At 36.4% G+C, this 22753-nt stretch overlaps 1 protein-coding gene across 5 annotated transcripts in view; it reads left to right on the forward strand.

Moving 5' to 3' along the window:
- The window catches only part of CFAP20DC (CFAP20 domain containing), a 219928-nt gene that overhangs the window by 137099 nt on the left and 60076 nt on the right, over nucleotides 1-22753 (forward strand). For 3 of the 5 annotated variants that reach the window (XM_045530678.1, XM_045530673.1, XM_045530674.1), the window contains 2 exons: nucleotides 1717-2094; nucleotides 17906-18109. In XM_045530678.1, coding sequence (XP_045386634.1) covers nucleotides 1717-2094; nucleotides 17906-18109 — 582 coding nt within the window. Of the gene's footprint in view, nucleotides 1-1716; nucleotides 2095-17905; nucleotides 18110-22753 lie in introns of those variants that run through there. The other 2 variants (XM_045530675.1, XM_045530677.1) reach the window with 2 other exon arrangements.

The following is a 22753-nucleotide window of genomic DNA, read 5'->3' on the forward strand; positions in this document are numbered from 1 at the left end:
AGGGATCTCACACTCCATGTGAGAGATTTCCAGAATTATTAAGTGTGACACACTCTGCCTTTGACATACTGATTTGAGCTCTAAAATCAGGCCAGCTTCTCCATCATCACTGCCATTGCCTTAACATAGGCACCTCAGCATTTCTAATAACAATACAGTAGTCTACTGATCGGCCTCCATTTCTGCTGTCTCCACAAACCACCACAAACACTCCACAAATGATGCTCACAAACTCATACCCATGGCCTCTATTTTGTGTCAATGTGGCATTCCCCTGCTTCAAATCACACATTGGCTCCTTGTTGCCTTCAGTATATAGTCCCTGGATGGCAGAGATTATGTTCTGGTCTACCATTTATACTCCCAGCATCTGCAGCACCTAGTGCAATACTTGGTCCATGATAAGGAAGAAAGGAAGAGAGCTAGAGCAGTGGTAGATAATATAGATCCCTTCTAATGAAAAGCTTTCATAAATCTCCCCCTTATCCCATGCCCAGCCTAGAGCAAGCTCTCTTACCTTTAAACATGCTTTACTTTTTTTGAAAGGGAGATTTCACCTTAGACCAGTTTTTTTATGTTGAGTGTGTATGATGGCCAAACATTCAAAAAGAAATTGAACAATCCAGTTAGTCACCCAACTATTTTGTTTAAAAATGATGAACTTTGGAAATAACTGGATATTTGGTTTTGTGTGATTATAAATGGAAGTGTGGAGCAATAGATTACTGAAACTGAATGTTAAAACATACATTGTCAGACACCAAATAATGTCTTTAAAGTATATTCTGCTTTTATTTTTTTCTCTAACGCTTATTTATTTATTATATATTTAAATAAAGAGTCAAATTGGAAAAAATCTACCATGACAGGTACATGCAATGACCACAGAGTTATTTCTTTAAATATACTATTTTGTAACAGAATATTAATTGAAATGGCACCACATTTCTTGTTTTCATTATTTACTTTCATGGCCATTGATTTTATGTATGTAATTCTTCCTTCTCAGATTTTAAGAATTTAAACTTTTGCTTTCCTATGGATAATCACAGAACTATACACCTGTAAAATTCTAGCCTTCACTTTTCAAATTTCCAAGTAATTATATTTAATGAGGTTCATATTTTGTGGAAAAAAATACACTTTCTATAATTGAAATTTTCATGTAAGAAAAATACTTTATAAAACATGTTCCATTATCTGTTGCTCTTGGATAATAAAACTGACCAATAATAAGGCAAAAATGCTTTGCTAGACCCACTTGTATAATATTTACAGTACCATTTCTCTGCTTATATTGAGTAACTACCATCAGTTCTAGTTATTTCTCTTCCCTTGGAGTTAGCTTATCAAGAACTCAATGTACATAATTCTTAGATGTTTTAGGTAACTTTCTGTGGGTCCTCTTTGTTTAGACATTCTTTGGAATGAATATTAGTAACTGTTTCTTAAATGTTCTCTTGTTATTTGTGAGTAAAAAATATGCCTTATCCAGACCAGATACCATATAGCAGGGCATTTTGGCAAATTACTTATATCTATTTGCATTGGCATTTTTAGTTGCTCACGTTTTTCTTTGCAGATTAATGTAAATATACATATATATACACTTTTGTTTTATTCATAGAATAATGAACTTATTAAGAACTTGTGCTCAGTAACTTACTTGCCACAAATTTCTACTCAAAATGATTTTCACTTTGTTCCTCAATGTAGGGTAACCACAGTTTCCAGGGTTCTCCAAGCCCAACAACTAGTCCTTCAGGGTTAACTCAGCTAACATTAGAGAGCATGCCGGGGAAGTCTGCAAGGCGGACAAGCAAAGGATGTCTAAAAAGTGCCTGCATGGAAACAGAAGCAGCAAAAAGCCAGAATTCCTTGGTGAAGCAAATAGATAGAAATGACTTTCAAACGAGTTTGTTGCCTACACCATGCCTTTCTCCCCCTGGAAGAAGGTGTGGATCCTCTCAGAAAACTCCAGACCCTCTTATCAAAACAAAGGACCTACCAGCTCATCAAGTGCCAGCTTCGCAAAACAAAACCTCCCTAAAAGAAATCTCAGGGGAAAAGTTGAGACAGATCTCTGAAGTATCTGTAAGTGGTTTCACTGTGGTTTACATATGTGGGCAATACATCCTGCTGTGTTCTATTCTGTTCCACTTTGCACACATTTTTAGCAGTATCTGTTTTCATCATTTGGGAAATCAGTAATATATTTTCTTTCCTATTCTGGTGTATTTTAGTTTGGTAACAGCAGCTGGTGAGGAGTGTACAGCACATCCCAAGGATAATAGAATACCTCATGTTTTTAATGAGAAAGATAATTATGAAATTTTCATCATAATAGTTATTTTTTATTTCCTTGTTACATCCCATAATTTAGTTATCACTGCCTGCAAATTATGTATGAAGATCTTATTTTTGAGCCAAAAACTTGCCAGTAAAATTGACAGATTTTCAATAACAATCTACATTAGGAGCCATAAAAACATCATTATTCTATTCACTTTCTGGTCTCTCTGCAGCAGTTCCCCAAATAATAAATGATATGAGTGAAGGTTAACAGTAAAGCAGTGTCATCAAATAAATCCCTAGGCTAGTTTGGTGGCTGTATTCTTGTCCATCAGATTGATTTTTTCTTTCCTGCATTAGTACTTTTCTTCCTTCAATTCTGCTATAAGCTACACTTAGAAACTAGAGAAGAAATGAGGCTATGCAGAACAAGTGACACTTATATTCCATATTTTTGAACATTAAATTTTTGTCTATGTATCATGTCCTAAGTATTCTCTATATGTTACAGTGTTAAAGCTTGATTCAATTATGTTCTAAGCAAGTTAGAGTAGATTAATTGTTACCTAGCCCAGGTAATAGACGTATACACCATTATCATTGGCAAAATAGAAGTAGCTAATACTTCTTGAACATTTACCATGTGTCAGTCACCAAGCCCTTTTGCATGAAGCATTTCATTTAATCCTCACAATGATCCTGAAAGATAAGGACTATCATCATCCCCGTTTTTCAAATGAGGAAGCTGAGGTTTAGAATGGTTATGCAGTTCAAGTGCAACAGCTCATTAGTTAAGGAAGTACAACTTGAACTTAGATTGACTCTAGAACACTTATCCAACATGTTATGCTGCATAAACATGTGTTAAGTCTTATAAAAGTGATAGCCTCTATTCAAGAAACATCCAAAGATAAAACTGAAATGTGTGTTCTTTTTATATCACACATATGTGATAAATAAATAGTAAATCACTTAATGAAAATGTATTTACTTTGTGGTGATTTAGGATAAAAGTTTCAGTAGTTTTTTTTTTTGCATGTTTTTCATTTTTTTTAATACTTTTAAAACAAGAAAATGTTCTTGTTCTACCTAATTGTGATTTTTTTTTCCCTTGGGTTGTGGTAATGAATTTGAGTATAGCTGATCAACTAGCCCTATAGATTCATAAAACAGAACCATAACAAGTCTTTGAGAAGCATTCCACTCAGTTTTCACTCTAATTTCTTGGCCACCAGCTTCTATTAGATGGGGTCTATCATCTTATATGTCCATAAAATTGTTTATTTTCAATCTTTTTATTTTTCTGTAGAAATAAAAGCAGTGCACAAAGATAAGCTTGGAAACTTCAGGCATAAACGAACTTGAAGTACATGGCCCCTCAACAAATTATACTGCCTTAAAAAAATAGTGCTCTCTAATAATACCAGGAAATAATAAAAGGAACAAAGAAACCAAAGTTTGAAGGGAGAGCAGGAGACTTGCTCTCATCCATTCTCTTCATTTAAGAGGCTTTTAGTATAAGGCAGTTCCCAGAAACCATTTGGATTATTTCAGGAGATCCTTTCTAGCTGCTCACTTACAGGTACAAAGCAAAAGCCTGACATGCCTCTTCTTCCTCACAGGAACCCTATGAGAAATTACTGCTACATTATACAGGTAGGGAGACTGCTCAGAGCAGTCACTTCAAAGGAATGAAGAAGGGGAAGGAGCCTTATTTTTAGTGAGGGGATGAAGGCACAAAGGCTTTGCTTCCTCTTCATGCAGTGAAGTTTGACTTCAGTATCAAAACTCAAACCGATAGAATGTTGTATCTCTAACAGCCCACATGATCTTTACCATCTATGGCTCACATTTGTGAATGTGATCATCTTAGTTTAAAAGGATATAAAAATATTGAAGGTATATGGCAGTCTGCCCCATTTCAAAGTGAATTTACAATGGGAATGGAGTTTTCTTTTAGAGACACCTTTAAAAAGGAAGTTCATGGTCATAGTGAAAGGGTTCCAGTAACTGGCATTTTCTCCACTTGGTATTTGCAGCTAAGAGTCTATGAAAATGAATTTCCTAAAAGAGTGCTGTGTGCTTATAACTCACAAATAGATTTTTCCCCAGATCACAGAGACCCCCTGGGGTGACTTTTTTTAATACCTACTTTATTGAGATTGAATTCACACAACATAGAATTCATCCTTTCAAAGTGTACAATTCAGTGGTTTCTATTTATTCACAGAGTTGTACACCCATCACCACTATGTAATTTTAGATCGTTTTCATCTCCCCAAAAGAAGCCCCATACCCAGTAGCAGTCACTCTCCATTACCTTCCTCCCAGACTCCTGGCAATCACTAACCTACTTTCTGTCTCTATGGATTTGCCTGTTCTGGACATTTCATATAAATGGAATCATACAATATGTGGTCTTTTTTGTCTGACCTCTTTCATTCAGCATAATGTTTTCAAGGTTCATCTATATTGTAGCACTTCATTCCTTTTATATCTGAATCTATTATATGGATATGCCATATTTGTTTATTCATTTATCAGTTGATGGACATGTGAGTGGTTTCTACTTTTTGACTGTTATAAATGATGTACCTATGAACATTTGTGTGCAAGTGTTTGTGTGGGCATATGTTTTCGATACTTTTGGGTATATACACCTAGGAGTAGAATTGCTGGGTTATATGAAACTCTATGTTGAACTTTTAAGAAAATGACAAACTGTTTTCCAAAGTGGCTGCACCATTTTACATTCCCTTGAGCAATGTATGAGGGTTCCAGTTTCTCCATGTCCTAGTCAACACTTCTTAACTGTCTTTTGTGTTTAAGCCATTCTAGTGGGTATGAAGTAGTATCTCACTGTGATTCTGATATGCATTTCTCTAATGAGTAATGATTTGCAGCATCTTTTCATGTGACTATTATCCATTTGCATATCTCTTTGGAGAAATACCTATTGAAATCCTTTGCCTATTTTTTAATGGGGTTGTCTTTTTATTGGTCAGTTGTAAGAGTTATTAGTATTTATTTTGGATGAAAGTCCATCAGATATGTGATTTACAGATATTTTGTCCCATTCTATAGGTTGTCTTTTCGTTTCCTTATGGTGTTCTTTGACTTTAAACCCAAAAGTTTTTAATTTTGATGAAGTACACTTTATCTATTAATGTTTTTTTCTTCTGTTGCTTATGCTTTTGGTATTATATCTAAGAAACAATTGCCTAATCCAAGGCTACAAAAATTTACTACTGTGTTTTCTTCTAAGAATTTTATGCTTTTAGCTTTTAAGTTTAGTTCTATGATTATTTTTGAGCTAATTTTTTTGTATATGATACGAAGTAGGGGTCAGCCTACATTTCTTTGTGTGGATATCCAGTTGTCCCAGCACTATTGTTTGAAAAGACTATTCTCTGCCCATTGACCTGACCAGATATGTAAGAATTTTTTTCTAGTCTCTCAGTTCTAATTCCACTGATCAATATATCTGTCCCTATGCCAGTACCACACTGTCTTGATTACTATAGCTCTGTAGTAAGCTTTGAAATCAGGAAGTATGAATCCTTCAAATTGTTCTTTCTTTTTCTCATTTTTAAATATTTGGGGGGGGGGGAATAGTTTTTTTATGCTGAGTCCCTTGTATTTTCACATGAATTTGAGGATCAGCTTCTCAATTTCTGCAAAAAAAAAAAAAAAAAAAAAAAGCACTTGAAATTTTGGTAGGAATTACCTTGAATCTGTAGAAGATCAATGATCAATTTAGGGAATATTGTCATCTTAACAATATTAAACCTTCCAACCCGTGGTATGGCTTTTTCATTTTTTCAAAGACTTCTTTAACTTCTTTTGGTATGGCTTTATAATTGTTAGTATATAAATCTTGTGCTTCTTTTGTTAAGTTTATTTCTAAGCATTTTATTCTTTTTGATGCTATTGTGAATGGAATTGTTTTCTTAATTTTATTTTGATTTGTTCACTACTAGTGTATAAAAATCAATTGGGTTTTGTATATTGATTTTGTATCTTGTAACCCTGGTGAACTTGCTTTTACTTCTAGCAGATTTTTTTTTTGATTTTTTTATGATATTTCTATATGCGAGATCATATCATTGCAAATAGATATAGTTTACTTCTTCTTTTCCAATCTGGATGCCTTTTATTTCTTTTTTTCTTGCCTAATTGCCTCCACAAATATTAATAGATTTAGTTTGAGCAGAAATTTTTCTTTAAGGTAACTAAGATTTAATACTTTGATTATGGTGGCCACAGTATTGAACTCTAGCACAGACATGATGAGTTCAGTCAAACCTAGAACAATACTATTAGGATGGCCCCTAGGAAATGTACTTGATGCATGAAGAAAATCTTGATAATTATCCTGGAACTAAAGTCCTTCCAATATTAATATGAATGCAAGTGTGAAATTACCTTTGCTGGCTAGCATTGTGGTTCATATATTTAGAGCACTGACATGTTGGGGATTTCTGTCACCTAAGCTGTGCCTCTGAAATAAAGGCCCTCCAGGTGATGCAATATGGCTATTTTGGCTCTACTTCAGGATAACTAAGAGCATCTCCTTTTCTATTGAGCACCTACCAGGCATTGTCCAAGGGGCTAAACATACAACACTGAGTAAGACAGATAAGGCCTCTCTCCTCAGGGCTTACGCCTCTGTTCAGAGATAGACAATAAACAAACTAGTTCATAAAATAATTATAAACTATGAATAAGGGCTATGAAAGACCACAAGAGGAAAGTAGCCATCAACTTAGCCATCAAGGTACTGCAATCAGGAATTGTAAAGTGGACATCCCATTGAAAATCTATGCTCTCACAAAGTGCCAATGTGCAGCAACTTTATGGCAAAGGAAAATGAAAGGCTCTTACAAGAGGAGGTACAGGATAACTGTCCTAATCCCCTGATATGGAAAAGTACTACTAATTCTTAAGGAATGTGTACTGAAATTGATTTGCTAACTGCTTGATAAACTTCTTCCTTGCAATATGTTTTATTCATATTTTAATAGAGTTCTTTATTATTAGGTTCAAATATTTTTAATTAAGAAAGAAGTACTGCCCTCTGGGTAATGTTGCAACCATGTAGATAGCTGGTAATTAAACTTTTTTGCACGTATAACTACATTCAAACAATTTTGAATGAATCGTTTTAAACCTGCAAATGTCATTATGTGCTTCTTTAAACAAACTAACAAACAAAAAAGACTTATGTAACAGGCTTTGTAGATCCAGAAAAAGTTTAGCTTATTGAAAAATGGTTAGTTTTATAAGAATTACAAAATATGTCACCAGTTACAAATTCAGGTAGTCTCTTTAGGGGAAAAAAAAAAAAGACATGACTTTTTATAGGAAAAAAATTATAAAATGAATCTAACTTTTAACTTTGATCTTCACATCTCCATTTTTGAAAATCAAAACTGAATTATGGAAGGACACTTTTAAAAGATATTTTAGGCCATGGTATAATGTGAGCAAATTTTTTTCTTTAATTGTCAAGCCATTTCCTTTGGATAATGTAAAAGGATTAGTTTCATTGCCTCCTTGATATATTTGAGCCCAGTATTGGAGCAGGGAATATCTATCATCATATTTTATAAAGTACTAAAAGTCTATGCAGTTTGTGCTCTACAAACTTGGAGGAAAATGAATTGGTAAATTATTTTAGAATTTTTGAAGCATTGTTCCATTATATAAAGTTCTGCATTTTCTAGGGTATATAATACTCTTTGTTCAAGGAGAAGCCATCTGTCTCTTTTTAATTTGCCATTCAAGTACGCCATTTGCAGCTGTTTTTCCAACAATACTTCATTGTTTGAAGAATTCATAAATGTCTTTCTGACCTCTCACTTCTTTCAGCTACAACAATGATGCATTGTTTCAAAACACCTGTTTCAGGGTCAGGTTGCCCTGTGTATTGGATACATATTTTCGTTGCCCTGGCCCAACCATGCAGGTTCACTTAGAGGTGATTCTCCCTCCTTTGGCAATTTTCACCACATGCGCCCACTAGTCCAATGCTGCCCTGGGCCACCTAATAAACAGCCTTCCCCACACAGGACCCTCTGTCAAGTCTATCTATATTTTCATTCTTCGAAACTGAAAAGTCAAGAGCAGTGGACATCATGGCTTAGAGCACCAGCTATTGTCAGACAGACCTGGATTTGAGTCCTGACTTTGTTCTTTCTTATCTATATGATTTTGGACACATTTCTTAACCTCTTTGAGCCTTGATTACCTCATCTATAAACTTGAGGCAAATAATACCTATTCCATAGGGTTGTTTTGAATATTAAAGGAGATAATGCATGTAGAATAACTAGCCCATAATCCAAAGGATACTTTCTTCTACCTATTGCTAACTGGTTAGTTAGAAATGTAAACCAGTATGCCTGGCATTCTAAAATAAAGGAAACCTTTTCAAATTCATATTAATAAAATTGCAGAAATTAATTACAGATACTCTTCAGTAAGTGGTGGCTATGTTGTTATGTGCTTCTTGCTCTCTATTTATAGTTAAATCAAGTGCTAACACAGAGTGAATTACTGTATCCCTTCTGCCACTTAACATACTGACATTTTCTTAGAGATACCCTGAAGAAAGAAAAATATTTATAAGCAGGAAATGATGTCTTTCTGGTGTTTTCCCAGAGACCACCCTCTGTGTGCCTGTCTTGCTCACAGAGATAAATTGTAGATGTGTAGCTCTATGGTTGATAGACTGAATTGAATTTGGGCAGAACTAGTAGCATTTTATAAACCATAGTTCTAACCATGGTGAGAATATTTCATTTACTAAATTGGACACTCCTACTAGTTAATAATAGCTTTTAGAAAACAGTCTGATATTTGATGCTTTGGCAAAACTACAGTTATCTCTGAAAAGGCAAGGTCATTATCTCAGTTTTATGTGTCAATGTACTGCTGAGGATATTGCTGAAACTACAGAATTTGGTGATTAAATAACATTTGAGCTGCCAGTAAAAGTATGTGAATTAGGCATAGAAATTTCCCAGGTGGAACTTGCTCCTGGGCCTCTGCCTTCTTTTTAAATATTTTTCAGTCTGAATTCTTACTGTTGCTACAGAGAGGTTTGTTTTTTGTTGTTGTTGTTGTTGTTGTTGTTTTTCACTTTCTTTGTATCTAGTGTTTAATTTAGTTATTCACAAAGGCAAAATGGTCTGGAGTAGAAGTATTTTAAAATAATTAAAATGGAATTATGGTCCCAAATTTGGATGGTGATATGGAATGGCTGAAGTCATTAGGACATTTTGATATCTCCATTTCTGAGCAGCTTGATATGTAAACAATGTGCTGGTTACTCTATGAAGAAGAGTAATTTCGAGTTCTCCAAAGTTCCAGAAATTGTAGATAGAAAGACTTGATAAAAATTGAGGGGCTGTCATAAGTATGAGTCAATGAAAATACGTTGGCTGTTTAGCCAAAGACACTATAACATTTCATGGTCAGTTCTGCAATATTCTAATGCTAAGGTTAGCATGGTACTCATCAAATGTTTATTTAAGGAATTTATTTTCTCTCTGTCTTGGTTTTCACAATTTTAAATAGGAACAAGTCATATTTGTCATTTGCCTACTTTTTGGAAGAGGGACTAGGCTGACAGTATTTCATAAACACACTGAGATCGAAAGTCTTGGACTAAGAACCTCTTATCTGACTTTTATGGTTTGAGGTGTCTCCCACATGCGAGGCCTTTTACAAGGTGCTCCATACTTTATCTCCAGTCTCCACCACCCCCCTCACAAGAGGCCTTATTCCTGTTTGACAGACAAGGAAACAGAGAAGCTTTACCTTACTCAGATTTAGTTAGTGACGAAGCAGAGTATCAAAGCCAGGAGTTTGGGCCAGAAACACAAGTGCACCTTCCCCTACATTGGGCTGCCACCTCCAGTTAGTGTCCACTGAAAAAATTCCATGATCACATGGCAACTTAAGCTTCAAAATATTGTAATGTGCAAAAGCACACACATGTGTTGGGATATCTGTCATTATTGTATTCCAACCAAATTGTTTTACATTTTAAAACAGTTCAAGCTTACTTAAAGTTATCATCTTCCCACTCTAAAAGCATCAACAGAGGTAAGTTGGTTTACCTCTGCTATATTTATTTCTATAAACAGTCTCAGTAATTATTTTCCTCCTAGTTCTTTAAATAATATTTTACACTACCATTTATTGAATGGCTACTATACTTGTCCCACATACAAGACTACAGTTGCCTTGTGGATGGCATATCCTTGAATATAATATGAAGCCTGTTCAATTGGTTTTACTAGATTCCTTCTAGTGTATAGTTAATTGTTAAACTTGTGAAGTGCCCTGAAATCAGAAGATACATGCTGGAAAATTAAAAATTATTTTTCAAGTCATATTAAGATTAGTAAGAAGAGTTTATATTTGTCAGAGGACTATATATTCCAAAATTTGTGGAAGTATACTTCTATTTAGGTCATGTATAAAAGGCTATTTTATACAAATATAGCACATCAGTATAAAGATCTTTCTAAAAATACTTTCATGCTTCCTCCAAAAAAGAGAGACACATGTATGAGATGGGAAGTTACGTATCTATTTACAAGGAATTTTGCCACTATTGGGTTTAATTACCCAAGAATTCTCTACCCAAGTTATTCTTAAGGGATCAGTGCATGTAGAAAATGAAGTATGGATTGAGTAAGAGTTGTGAAACATCTCCAGGTCACATGCTGAAATGTTTGTGACAGACATTTCAAAGGCAGCATTGAGTCTGGTTCTCCCTAGGTCCATGTGACTGCCATTGACATAAAACGTGATGTGGATTCTGACCAGTTGGTTCTTTCAAATGCCCTAACTCCTGATTTGTGCTATGTAAGTTGACAGCATCCCTTAAATTTAGCAAAGTTTTTCAAGTTGTACTGTGGCTTGGTCTTTAAGTTTTAATTTACCCCTTTGCATGGTGAAGACACATTCTGAAAGCTACCATAAACCGTGAATGAGCTATGTGCACCAGTATGTGTTACTTACAGCTCATGTTTGTGGCTGTTGTCTTCTCTTCATTCTTATTGTTAGTGAACCTGCGTCCCAATGAATCAGAACAAACTCTTATGGGTGATATGTAGCTCAGGAATTTGAAACAAGTTTTCAGAAATGCTAGATGGTAAAGAGATGCCCTGGAATACTAATTTACCATTGACTATTATTTAAAATGTCAGTGTGGAGATTAAACACTGTCTGCAAATAGCAATAGAGAAGAGATCCTCAAATGAAAATGGCAATTAAAGTTTAAAATTAGCTTTGGAAAGTAGTCTTTTAGTATTTTTATTGCTGCAATGTTGGGGTCCAAAAAATTTTTCAAAACTTTCTAACTATGCTACACAACTCTTAATAATAAATATTAATATGAATTTGAAAACTACCAGTAATACTGACTCCCCAGCTACGTTTACAAAATGCTTTTTTTTTTCCACTAAGACTATCCAGAGTGAGTTGCCCATTATTAACAAGTAATCACTTCCTAGGAAATTTTTTTAAGCTAGACTTCTTTGTTATTTTTTATCATAGAGAAGTATGCATATCATAAGCGTACACTCTGATGAATTTTCACAAACTGAACACACTCATATAGCCATCATATGGATCAAGAAAAGAACAATACCAGTACCCCATAAGCCTCATTGTGCTCCCTCCCTGTCACTCATCCTTTCTGCCACTATCTCCTCACAACTAACTATCCCCAAGATCCGTTTTACCAGTATATATACTCCTTTGTGTCTGACTTCTCTCACTTAGCATTTTGTTCCTGAGATTCAGTAGATTAGTCATTTCACTGCTGTATAGTGTTCCACCATGTGAATATAAGACCATTTATTTACTCATTCTGCTGTTGATGGGCATTTGGGTAGCTTCCATTTGGGAGCTATTAAGGATATATCTTTCAGAAGAATATCTTAGACTGTTAATGACGTAGACAGGTGTCTTAGTCTATGTTCCGTTGCTTATAACAGAATACCTGAAACTGGGTAATTAATTTGTAAATAAGTGAAATTTTATTTTTACAGTTAATGAGGCTGAGAAGTTTAAGGTCACATCTGGTGAGGAGCCTTCTTGCTGGTAGGGACTTTCTGCAGAGTCCTGAGGTGTCACAGGGCATTACATGGTGAGGGGGCTGAGCATACTAGCTTTAGATCTTACTTCCTTTTCTTATAAAGCCACCAGTCCTATTCCCATGACAACCCATTAATCCATTAACCCATTATTCCATTAGTCCATAAATGGATGAATCTGTTCATGAGGGCAGAGCCCTCGTGACCCAATCACCTCTTAAAGGCCCCACCTCTCAATACAGCCACAATGGGGTTAAGATTCAACATGAGTTTTGGAGGGGATAATAGACATTTAAACCATAGCAGTAGGGAAGAGGAAACCATTATGTTTTATAGTGTTTAGATGAAATCATAGCTATTTTTATCCTTATTGCTTTGGAATGGTATTACTGATTTCATTTCTAAAATAGTAATGTATAAATATTACTTTCTAGTCTATTTAATGATTTTTGATGAATGTAAGCTCTATACTTCCAGTTTTCCCCTTGTATTTCTGCCTGAGTGCTGCCATATTCCTTTATTGTCCTTTAAGGCCCAACTTAGAGACCATCTTCTCTATGAAGTCTTAACTGATCCTGAAGTGACTTCTCTCATTTCTGAAATGCCAGTCCATTTTGTATATCTCCCTTCTCTCAGGTTTCCTTTTACACTATATTCTAGCAGCCACTATTCCCTTTGTAGTAGTACTTTTTTTTAAAAAGTTACACTTGGTATAATTTAAAAGAATACAGAGACAGGGATTATTTGATAGACCTTATATCAAAATTTTTTGCAACATGATGTCCCCTATGCCATGGATGTCAGTCACTGTCACAATGCAAACCTGATTCTGAAAGAGAGTATCATAGGTTTTATAGGCTCCAGAACAAGAGTACCATTTCATTTTTCTCCCAATTCTATTCCCCTCCCATCCATAAAGAACAGAATGAGGTTCTTGGTCTGATCCTGTGGCCATGTCTCATTTTTCTCCATACCACCACTATAAATTTAGCCTTGTGTCACTCACAGTTCAATGGAAATGGTTTTTATCTGAGGCTCACAAAAGTCTATGGGCAAATATTTGATTGACTAAGCTATTCTGTACTAAAATCTTGACAATAGAGATTGGGCAAAGGGCAGCAAGTGGAAAGGTTTGCTTTTGCTTGTTGTGTTTTATCTTTTTGCTGGAGTTATCAGTTTTCCTTTTAATCAGTATCAAGGCTCTGTATGATTATTAATACTATACCTCAACATATGCTACCTTATTTTAGAGTCATTTCTCTATAGCTCTCAATTGCACTGCTAGACATAAGGCCTATGAAAGCAGAGGCCATATCTTAATTGTCTTTGTAACTTCTCTGGCTTAGTTTCCCAATGATGTATAGAGAAAAATAGATGAAAATGAACAACACGAATGGCTTAGTGAGCAAAGGACTTGCCTGAGAGTACAAACACAGCTGAATTGTAGAGCCTTCAGCCCATTGCCTCATTCCTAAAACAAATCTGATTGATAATGTTTTCCCTCTTTCCTACAAGGATATTTTGAAATGAAATTGAGTTATACATAACATTTGGAGCCTTTCAGAGGTAGAATTACCTAAGGCACTTTGCCTCTCAGCAGTCGTGTAATTTAGTTAGATGACATCTTGTGCTGGAGTCCACTTTAATGTGAAGACTTTATTGCAAGCCTTCTTTTTAAAAAAATTATTAATAAATGATTTAGCCTTTCTGGTGATTTTGAAATGGTTTAAGAGCTTGCAAATCAAAATGTTTCCGAGGACTAAGTTAATTACCTGTCTCTGTCACCAGTTGCTCTATTCATGACCCTGAAAAAAGTTGCTTTCTTCTCTCTGCTCACTTTTGGCTGCCCCTTCCAGGATGTTGCCAGAGCACATTTTATTGTCGTATCAAATAAAATCATGGCAATATAGAGTTCTAAGCATACTTAGCACCAACAGTGCCTGGCACATAATAGGGTCTCAAGTATCTGTGGAATATATTCATGAATCAATCCATCTATTTCCACCACAGCAGATTGCTGCAATATCCCAGCCTCTGCTTCAATACTGCCTTCCAGTGGTGGAGTCTCTCCAAAGGCTGCTTACTCTATTAGTCAACAAGTTTAATTATCATCAAAAGCCACTTTAGACTTCTATGAGGCTTTCTATAATTCTACTGGGCAGTTGATCCCATCTGTCAAGCATCTTAAGTCATATTTCTGTTGTAGTATTGAGCACAGTACATTATAATTCCTGTTATTTCATACCTCTTATGTCTCCCTTTCTAGATTGTGAGCCCCATGATGACAGAGGAGTGTCTTGTTTTCTTTGTACTCCCAGCTCCTTTGTGCTCTATGTGTTCTCACATAGTACAGAAGGGATGAAAGACTGGAAGGAGGAGGACAAAGAGAATGAGAGGAAAAAAATAATAAAAACATGGCATGTATGTATTGACTGCCAACTCAGTGGTCTCTTAAGAGTGATATGCTTACCCGAGAAAGCATGTACGAAAACAAACTATTCAGATTCAGGAAAACAATTTCCATTTATTTTTTTCATCTCAAACATTTTCATTTCCATTTTTTATGTATGTTTTGTACTCTGCATGCTATTTTAGTATGTTTTATACGTGTGTTTAATTTATAAACCTATTTTGAAAGGTATATATTCAAGCATCTTATGTTAAAGATACAAATCATAAGTTTGGAGACCCCTAGTATAGCTGTTTGTCAGGTACTATGCTAAGCATTTGATATGATAGTAATTCATATCCCCTGAGATGTATACTATGGTCAGCATTTTATAGATGAAGAAACTGCAGCACGGAGAGGGTAGGCAATCTTCCCATCATATACAGCTAAACAGTGAGACTAAGGCCCACACTCAGTTTTGTGTGGCTTAACGTCTGCCACAACCCAGGGTTGTTCTTCAGGTGCAGTACAGCCTTGTGGAATAAATAAATAAATTGAATGGATGAATCAATCATACTAAGTACATATGAAAGCTTTGTTCTTAAGAAAAATTGGGAAAATGAAAATAAAATGGCATTTTTCATTGTAAAAGCCTGCATTGGCAATGACAAGCCAAATAACATAGCTATGTGGCACATTAGACTATTTAGTTCCATTTCTTTACAGAAAAACTAAAGTAAAAGACAGCAAGTCACTTGTTCACTGTTATATCTGAAGCCAAGAGACTGATATCCTCATTTTCACATCTGATTACCTAACCATCATCATGACTTAATTTCAGAACATTTTCATTACCCCAAAGAGAAAACACATACCCATTAGCAGTCACTTCCCATTTCCCTCTCCCCCAGCTCCTGGCATCCACTAATTTACTTTTTGTCTCTATGTATTTGCTTTTCCTGGACATTTCATATAAATGAAATCACATAATATGTGGCCTTTTGTGTCTGATTTCTTTTAGTTAGCATGATGTTTTAAAGGTTCATGTAAGTCATAGCAGGCAGGCATTAATCCTTTAATACCCTTTACAGCTGAATTATATGGGTAAACAAAAATCCATTCATCAATTGACAGACATTTTGTTGTTTCCACTTTTTGGCTATTATGAATAATGCTGGTATGAACATTCATGTACAAGTTCTTATTTCAACATATATTTTGAGTACTCTTGGTATATGCCTAAGAGTGAATTGCTGGGTCATGTGATAGCTCTATGTTTAACGTTTTGAGGAACGGCCAAACTGTTTTCCAAAACAGCTGTGCAATTTTACATTCTCACTAGCAATGTGTGACAATTTCAGTGTCTCCACATCCTTGCCAACACTTGTTGTTTTCTATCTTTTTTATTATAGCCACCCGAGTGGCTGAGAAGGATGTGGTTTTGATTTGTATTTCTCTAATGACAACGATATGGAGCATCTTTTTATGTTTATTATCCCCTCGAGTACTTCTTTTGAATTTAAGTTATTTCCATTTTCTTTTTTATTTTAGCATTTTTCAGTGGAATATAAATTTTGTTGTTCTTCTTGTGAAATCTTTTTTGCCCTAAGAACTCTCCAAGCATATCAAATGCTCATGAAATCTCCCTTATTAAAGGTTGCATGGCCTCTCATGGTGTCAAGATGCTGGCACTGTGAACCCTCAGGATTTAACTGAGTTTCCACTGCCAACTTTCTAGAAAATCTCCACATCATATTATTAGATAACAAGCTTTTATAAACTCCAAATTACAATGGTGATGATAATGCTTTATTAAAAAGCATTAAATTAATTTTTTAAAAGAATTTTTTGCAAAATTATATTTTCTTAACTTTTTACATCCCTATGAAGTAGAAAAGAACCAAAAGAAGGCAATAGCTGTTTCAAAGAGTCCTCTAAGAAACTGTGTGTAGGGATATGAATATTTAAAAATTCTAGTGTGTCTTAGAAAAAATATTTTTGAGTACAACCAGTGTCTGCAGATGTCCAAGAAAATTACCAAGTTGTTTTAACATTATATGCCAGTCCTTAATGTAAATTGCATTGCTCATATGTGCTGCTAATGTTTTAGCAATGTTGAAGTTAACATTTGCTATCAAATCTAGTTTAGACCAGAGATAAAGGAAAGAAAACATTTTGAAAATTCCATATGCCAATTTTTGCCCTGTACATTGAATTAGTATTTATATTAGCCTCTGAAGATATATAGAAGTAATATTTTAAAAAAAATGCCTGACAGATTATATATATAGCATAGCCTACCTCGGTTTACATGTTTATTACAGCTATAAGGCCCTTCTGGCTTTCAGACCTTGCATGTTCCCATCTTAAATTCAAATTTTATTTGATGACTTTCACCAACAGTATTCTTTCTCAGTCTTACTATAAGTTGAATATATTTGGTCATAATGTTCACAATGATGAAATTCATCAGTTCCTTTATGAACTGGCTTTTTTATGGAAAGTGGTTTTTCTTTTTAAAAGAAAAAAAACTGTTTTGAATTTTTGTTTATTTAATCCCATTCAATCCACAAATACGGGGTGAGCACCTACTAAGCACCAGATCTGGGAAATACACTGGAAGTAAGATAGGCATGCTGTTTGCCTTTGTAGAGCTCGTAGCCTACCTGTGAACTCCAAATACAATTACTTAGCTGCAATTGTGATAAATAGTAAAAGTGAAAATTTTAAGATTATATGAGAGCACATAGTAGAGGAGCTGACCCAATTTGTGGTTGTCGGAAAAGGCTTCCCTGAGGAAGTGACACATAATTTGTGACCTGAAGGGTGCCTAGGAATTAGCCAGAACATGGGCCAGAGGGGCCTAGCATGTGTACAGGAATTAAGGCAGACACGAGCTTGATGCTTGTGACTAGCATGTTAGGAGCAAAGGTAGAAGATGAAGCAAATGGGGTAGGCAGCACATGATGGCATGTTAAGGATTTGGGCCTCTTAGTAGGGAGCTATTGCAGGGGTTAAGGCTATGGAGTAGTGTTTATTGTTAGCCCATAGAATTAACAAAGGCTAAATTAAATGACCCTTTGCTCCATTGTTTTCTTCTCTTGGTCAGGAATACGACTGGAGAAACTACCAGCCCAGCCAGATGAGTGAATCCGAGTTGCAGATGCTGGCAAGCCTACGACGGCAACAGAATGAAGAACTGGAGGATGCTGGGGCTTCCCATGGCCTGAGTGCATCCCAGGTTGACAACTGTAACGTCAGCATAAGTACCAGCAGTGACGACACAACCACCTGGAACTCCTGCCTGCCACCCGTGAGTCCTGGGCTTTGCATTTTCCCTTCCATTGCCTTAACTAGGAGTAAGCTTCTTTCTAACAAAGCCCAACCTCGTCTGGGAAAACTAGGGCTAAAATAAGAAACCTCCCTATGAGAAACATTCAGAGACCATTCTGAAATAGTATTTTAGAACTGGGGGCGTAAATTAGAAGATGACACTGTCTTTTCTTAAATTGTCTTGTTTACCATCAGAAAATATAAGTATGATGATGTATAAAACCATAAATTGAAAGAAAAAAGGAATAATTTTACTGTAGACTCTGAGTATCCTATCGTATCCCCTGTTCCAGCACAAGCCCTGCAGCACATAAAAGGCTCAACACTTGTTAAATACATATTTGTTAAATGAGTGAACAAAGAGGAAAAGACCATAGATATCCTAACTATTGCTCGGATATGAAGCAGAAAAGAACTTTCTGTAGAAGTCACCAGATGTTTACTGGCTCCTCCCTATGTCTGAGGGGCCATGACGGGTACTGTGGATGCTTCAGAGGGTCACATTCCCAAATGTTTACATAGTTAAAGCACTTCAAATATGGCCCATCACCCTACCCTCACTGTGGCCTGGCAGAGGAGCTGGAGCACCTGGTTTTCAGGTGAAGAACTGATGCCAGGGTCCACGTTTCCATACCTAGTCAGTGGTAGCACCCAGAGCAGAGCCCAGTGTTTTGTCTCAGTCCATTCTCCACATTACTGTCCTGAGGGATCTTGTGGCTTACTTGGAAAAACACAGCATAAACGCCAACAGAACAGTCTAGTTCAGCACAAGAAACATCTTAGGGCAGAGTAATAAAATCATATGCTATAATAATGGTAATTAGAGCTACTGTTTCTTTAAGTACTGAGAGCCATTTTAAGACCTCAATAGGACCAAGGAATATTGACTTTTAAGGCCACATTCAACATCATATCAAGCATATTAAAGTACAGTGTCATCCAACAGTTAATATAACTTTTTTACTCTACAATTTTTAAAAGAAATATAAAATCACATAACCTTGACTCACTTTATATATAACTATATAAAGATTGAGTTGAAGTGTATTTGACAATGGATAAGCTATATTTTAAATATTTAATTAAATAACTATTAATTTTGCAATTTACCTTTTGTATTTTAAAGCCATTTTTTTTCCAGGTCTCCAACATCTTTGTAGTTTTTGCAAATCCTAGAGGCTCTGGCACCTTATGCCAATACATGCGCTCTCTAATTTATCTTTTAGGGCTACTCTGCATGGGAAGCACTGTTAAGCTCCCATTTCCAGATGAGAAAATTCAGGCTCTTGAGTAAAGTGATGCAGAGCTAGCTCGATCTGACTCCTGAGTCCGAGTTCCTAACCACCATGGGGCTGACTTTTGATATGTGACTCAGTTGTCAAATGAATGCTACAGATATTCAGTGGAAGATGAGATTTCAGTGCTCTGGAGGGAACTTACAAGTCTTCATGGAGGAGAAATTCAAATGGCTCTAAGATAGGGGGAGTGATATAATGTTCCAATAGTGTGCTTTATCCCTGCTTTGCCCACCCTCCAGGTTTCTCTTGCCTCAGTTGTGCTTTCATTAAACCCAACTACCAAGCATACATAACACCTCATGCAGCCTTGATGCCAAAGAGTATCCACCCACTCAGAAAAATACCTGAGTTCTGGTTATTCTGGTTACCGAGTATCCTTGTAGCCAGAGCTAAGATCATAAGAGTCAGTTGCAGATTTTTGCCAATGCAATTTGTGATAAAATTGAAACATTGCCTTTCTTATAAAATATTCTTCAGCAGTCATATAAACTGCAAGTAAGAAAGAGAACTAGTGGCCTCCTGATCAAGCTCATTCTATCTTGAAGTAGCTTGGAGACCAGCATTACAAAGGGCAAGCTGAGGAATGATTATTTGTGGACTGAAAAGGCTGAACTCTTGGTTGCCCTGGATACCGTCTTCTCATCACCATCCTATTCTGGCAAGGACTGAAGTCTCCTGCATGATAACTACTCTGATCTAAAAGTATACAGCCAAAAATAATACCATTGGTAATGGACTTAATAACCCTTCCATTTGACCAAATGAGAAATTGGAAACAGTCTATTTTTTAGACAGAAATATTGAAAAGCCTACCTTTGGTATTCATAAGATATGTTTATTATTGCATCAAATTTAGTCTATTCTAACATTGGAACAATCACCAAATGGAAAATTGTATTCCTTAATGAACTCGGTATCTTGCTACTCATACAGACTTTAAATAGAGCAATTTACAAGCACCTTGTGCTCCTTCTGAGAGCTCATGCTGTTCTCTTTAGAAGTTATACGGGGACAGTGAAAAAAAAGAAATGAAAAACCTCATAACTTTATTTATCACAATGATATCCTGCTCTTCTTGTATCTCAGTGAATGGCGCCATCGTCCCAATTGGCACTTGAGCAAGAAATTTGGAAGACATCTTCACTTCTCCCACTCCTTCGTTCTCCCCCATCCAATTGGTCTCCAGATCCTGAGAATCCGCTCTCCTTTTTACCTCTAACCCTCCCTACCTAATTCCACAGACTTGGCACTTTCTTTTTATTTTTTCTTCCCCCTTCATCCCATCACAGTTGATGCACTTTATTTTTCATCTGAATTACTTCAGCAGTCCCCTAACATCTCCGTGCCTTCCAGTGCAAGCACCATAGCCTGGTGGTTAGGGGCTTCAGCTCTAAAGTCAGATTGCCATGGTTCAAATCCAAGCTGTGACCTTATAAAACACTTGGCACTGCATCTGAGACATAATAAACATTTAATAAATAAAGGTTAGTTGTCATTATTATTATCATTGTTGTTTACATTAGTGATCTTTTTAAAGCTTAGATCAGATCTGCTCTCTTCCCTACATGACACACTTTGGTGATTCCCATTGCCTCTTTAGTTTGGTTTATGAGGGCCCCTGTGATCTGGGAGCTGCCCCCCTCCAGTCTTATCTCTCACTGCTCCCCACCTCTCCCTCTATGTTTAATCTCAGTTGTAATTCCCTAAATGCACTCTGCACATGTCCCTGGACCTCACACCTTGGCTATCCTCAAGACTGAGCTGTAGAACCAAAGTAGCCTTTCTCGGGGCTCAGTGTGAGGGACATACCTTATTTCTGCCACTAGAGCCAGGAATATCTCCAGTAGAACTCTCACCACAAGCTTGCTCATCTGTCTCACAGCAGTTCATCCCACACATAATTTTTGAGTAGACAATGTGCTATCAACTAGGCTGAGTGCTGGAGATACAACTAAGGTTTTACCCAGTTGTGAAATATTCAGTTTTGGAGGGAAGCAGAGAGGTAAGCGGCTCACTGTACTCAGGGTGGCCTGTGAGAACAGAATAAGGAGTTATGAGAACACATGAGCGGGTGCAGTTCTGCCTGTGGGCTTCAGGGCTGCTTTCACAAAGAAGGCAACAGTTAAGCCAAAGTTCAAGAATGAGTTCAAGTTCACCATTTAGACAAGAGGGGAAAGGAATTCCAAGTTCTGAAAAGGAGCAGAATCGAGTCTGTGGAGAGAAGGGGAGAGTCCCTCCTTTAGCAAGATAACATCCTCTTAGTGCTTTTGTTTCTCTATTGGCTTGAATAGGACTTGAAATGAGTTGTGCTTGTCACACCACCGCCCCCCACCCGCACCCAGCACAGGCACAGGAGAACCACTCTCTACTCTAGCCATGCTGTGTGGCTTGCCCATCGCTAGCTGACCCATGTCCTCTGTCTATATCATGCCATCGGTCATCTCTTTCCTCTGCCTAGCATGTTCCTCCATCCCTCTTCTCTACCTAGAACACATCTATTTGGTTTTGGTTTGTTTGGGTTTTGGCTAATTTTTTTTATTAAAGACTTTATTTTTTAGAGCAGTTTTAGGTTCACAGCAAATTTAGAGAAAGGTACAGAGAGTTCCCATTTACTCCCTCCCCCCACACATGCACAGCCTCCCATTATCAACATGCCCTACCAGAGTGGTACATCTGTTACATTAATGAACCTCCACTGACACATCATTATCACCCAAAGTCCATGGTTCACATTAGGGGTCACTTTTGGCATACATTCTAAGGGTTTAGACAAATGTATAATGACATGTATCCACCATTATGGTATCATCCAGAGTGGTTTCACTGACATAGAAACCCTCTGTGCTCTGCCTACTTACCCCTCCTGCTACTTGGTTTTGAAGGACCAACTCACTTGTCACTGCTTCACAAAACCCTCCCCAACCTTCAACCCACCCCTCACAGGATTCTTTGCTTCCTTCTCTGCATTCTCCTTATCTTCAGGCTCAATTACAGCACTTGCAACATCAAATAACAATTACTACCAATATCCCACAAGCCTTGTTGTGAGCTCCTTGAAGGCATAACCCTTCCCCAGTCTTTTGGAACCTTCCATGTTGAGCACAAAGGCTGGCATGAGGCATCAAGGCTGATTGTCACTCATTGGTTGGTTGAATGAATCAATAATATTTTTAAAAGTCATTTTTTTTTCTCTAAGGCAATTTTTATCAACATTCCAAAATAAACATCAGCTTTGCTTTGCTTAAATAAATCCTGAGTGATATATTTTATATTCAGGATTTGATAAGTGGATATTAAATATACAACCAAAGGAAAAATCTTCTGAC

The sequence above is a fragment of the Lemur catta genome, chromosome 18 (genome assembly GCF_020740605.2).
Source record: "Lemur catta isolate mLemCat1 chromosome 18, mLemCat1.pri, whole genome shotgun sequence".
NCBI classification, from domain to species: Eukaryota; Metazoa; Chordata; class Mammalia; order Primates; family Lemuridae; genus Lemur; species Lemur catta.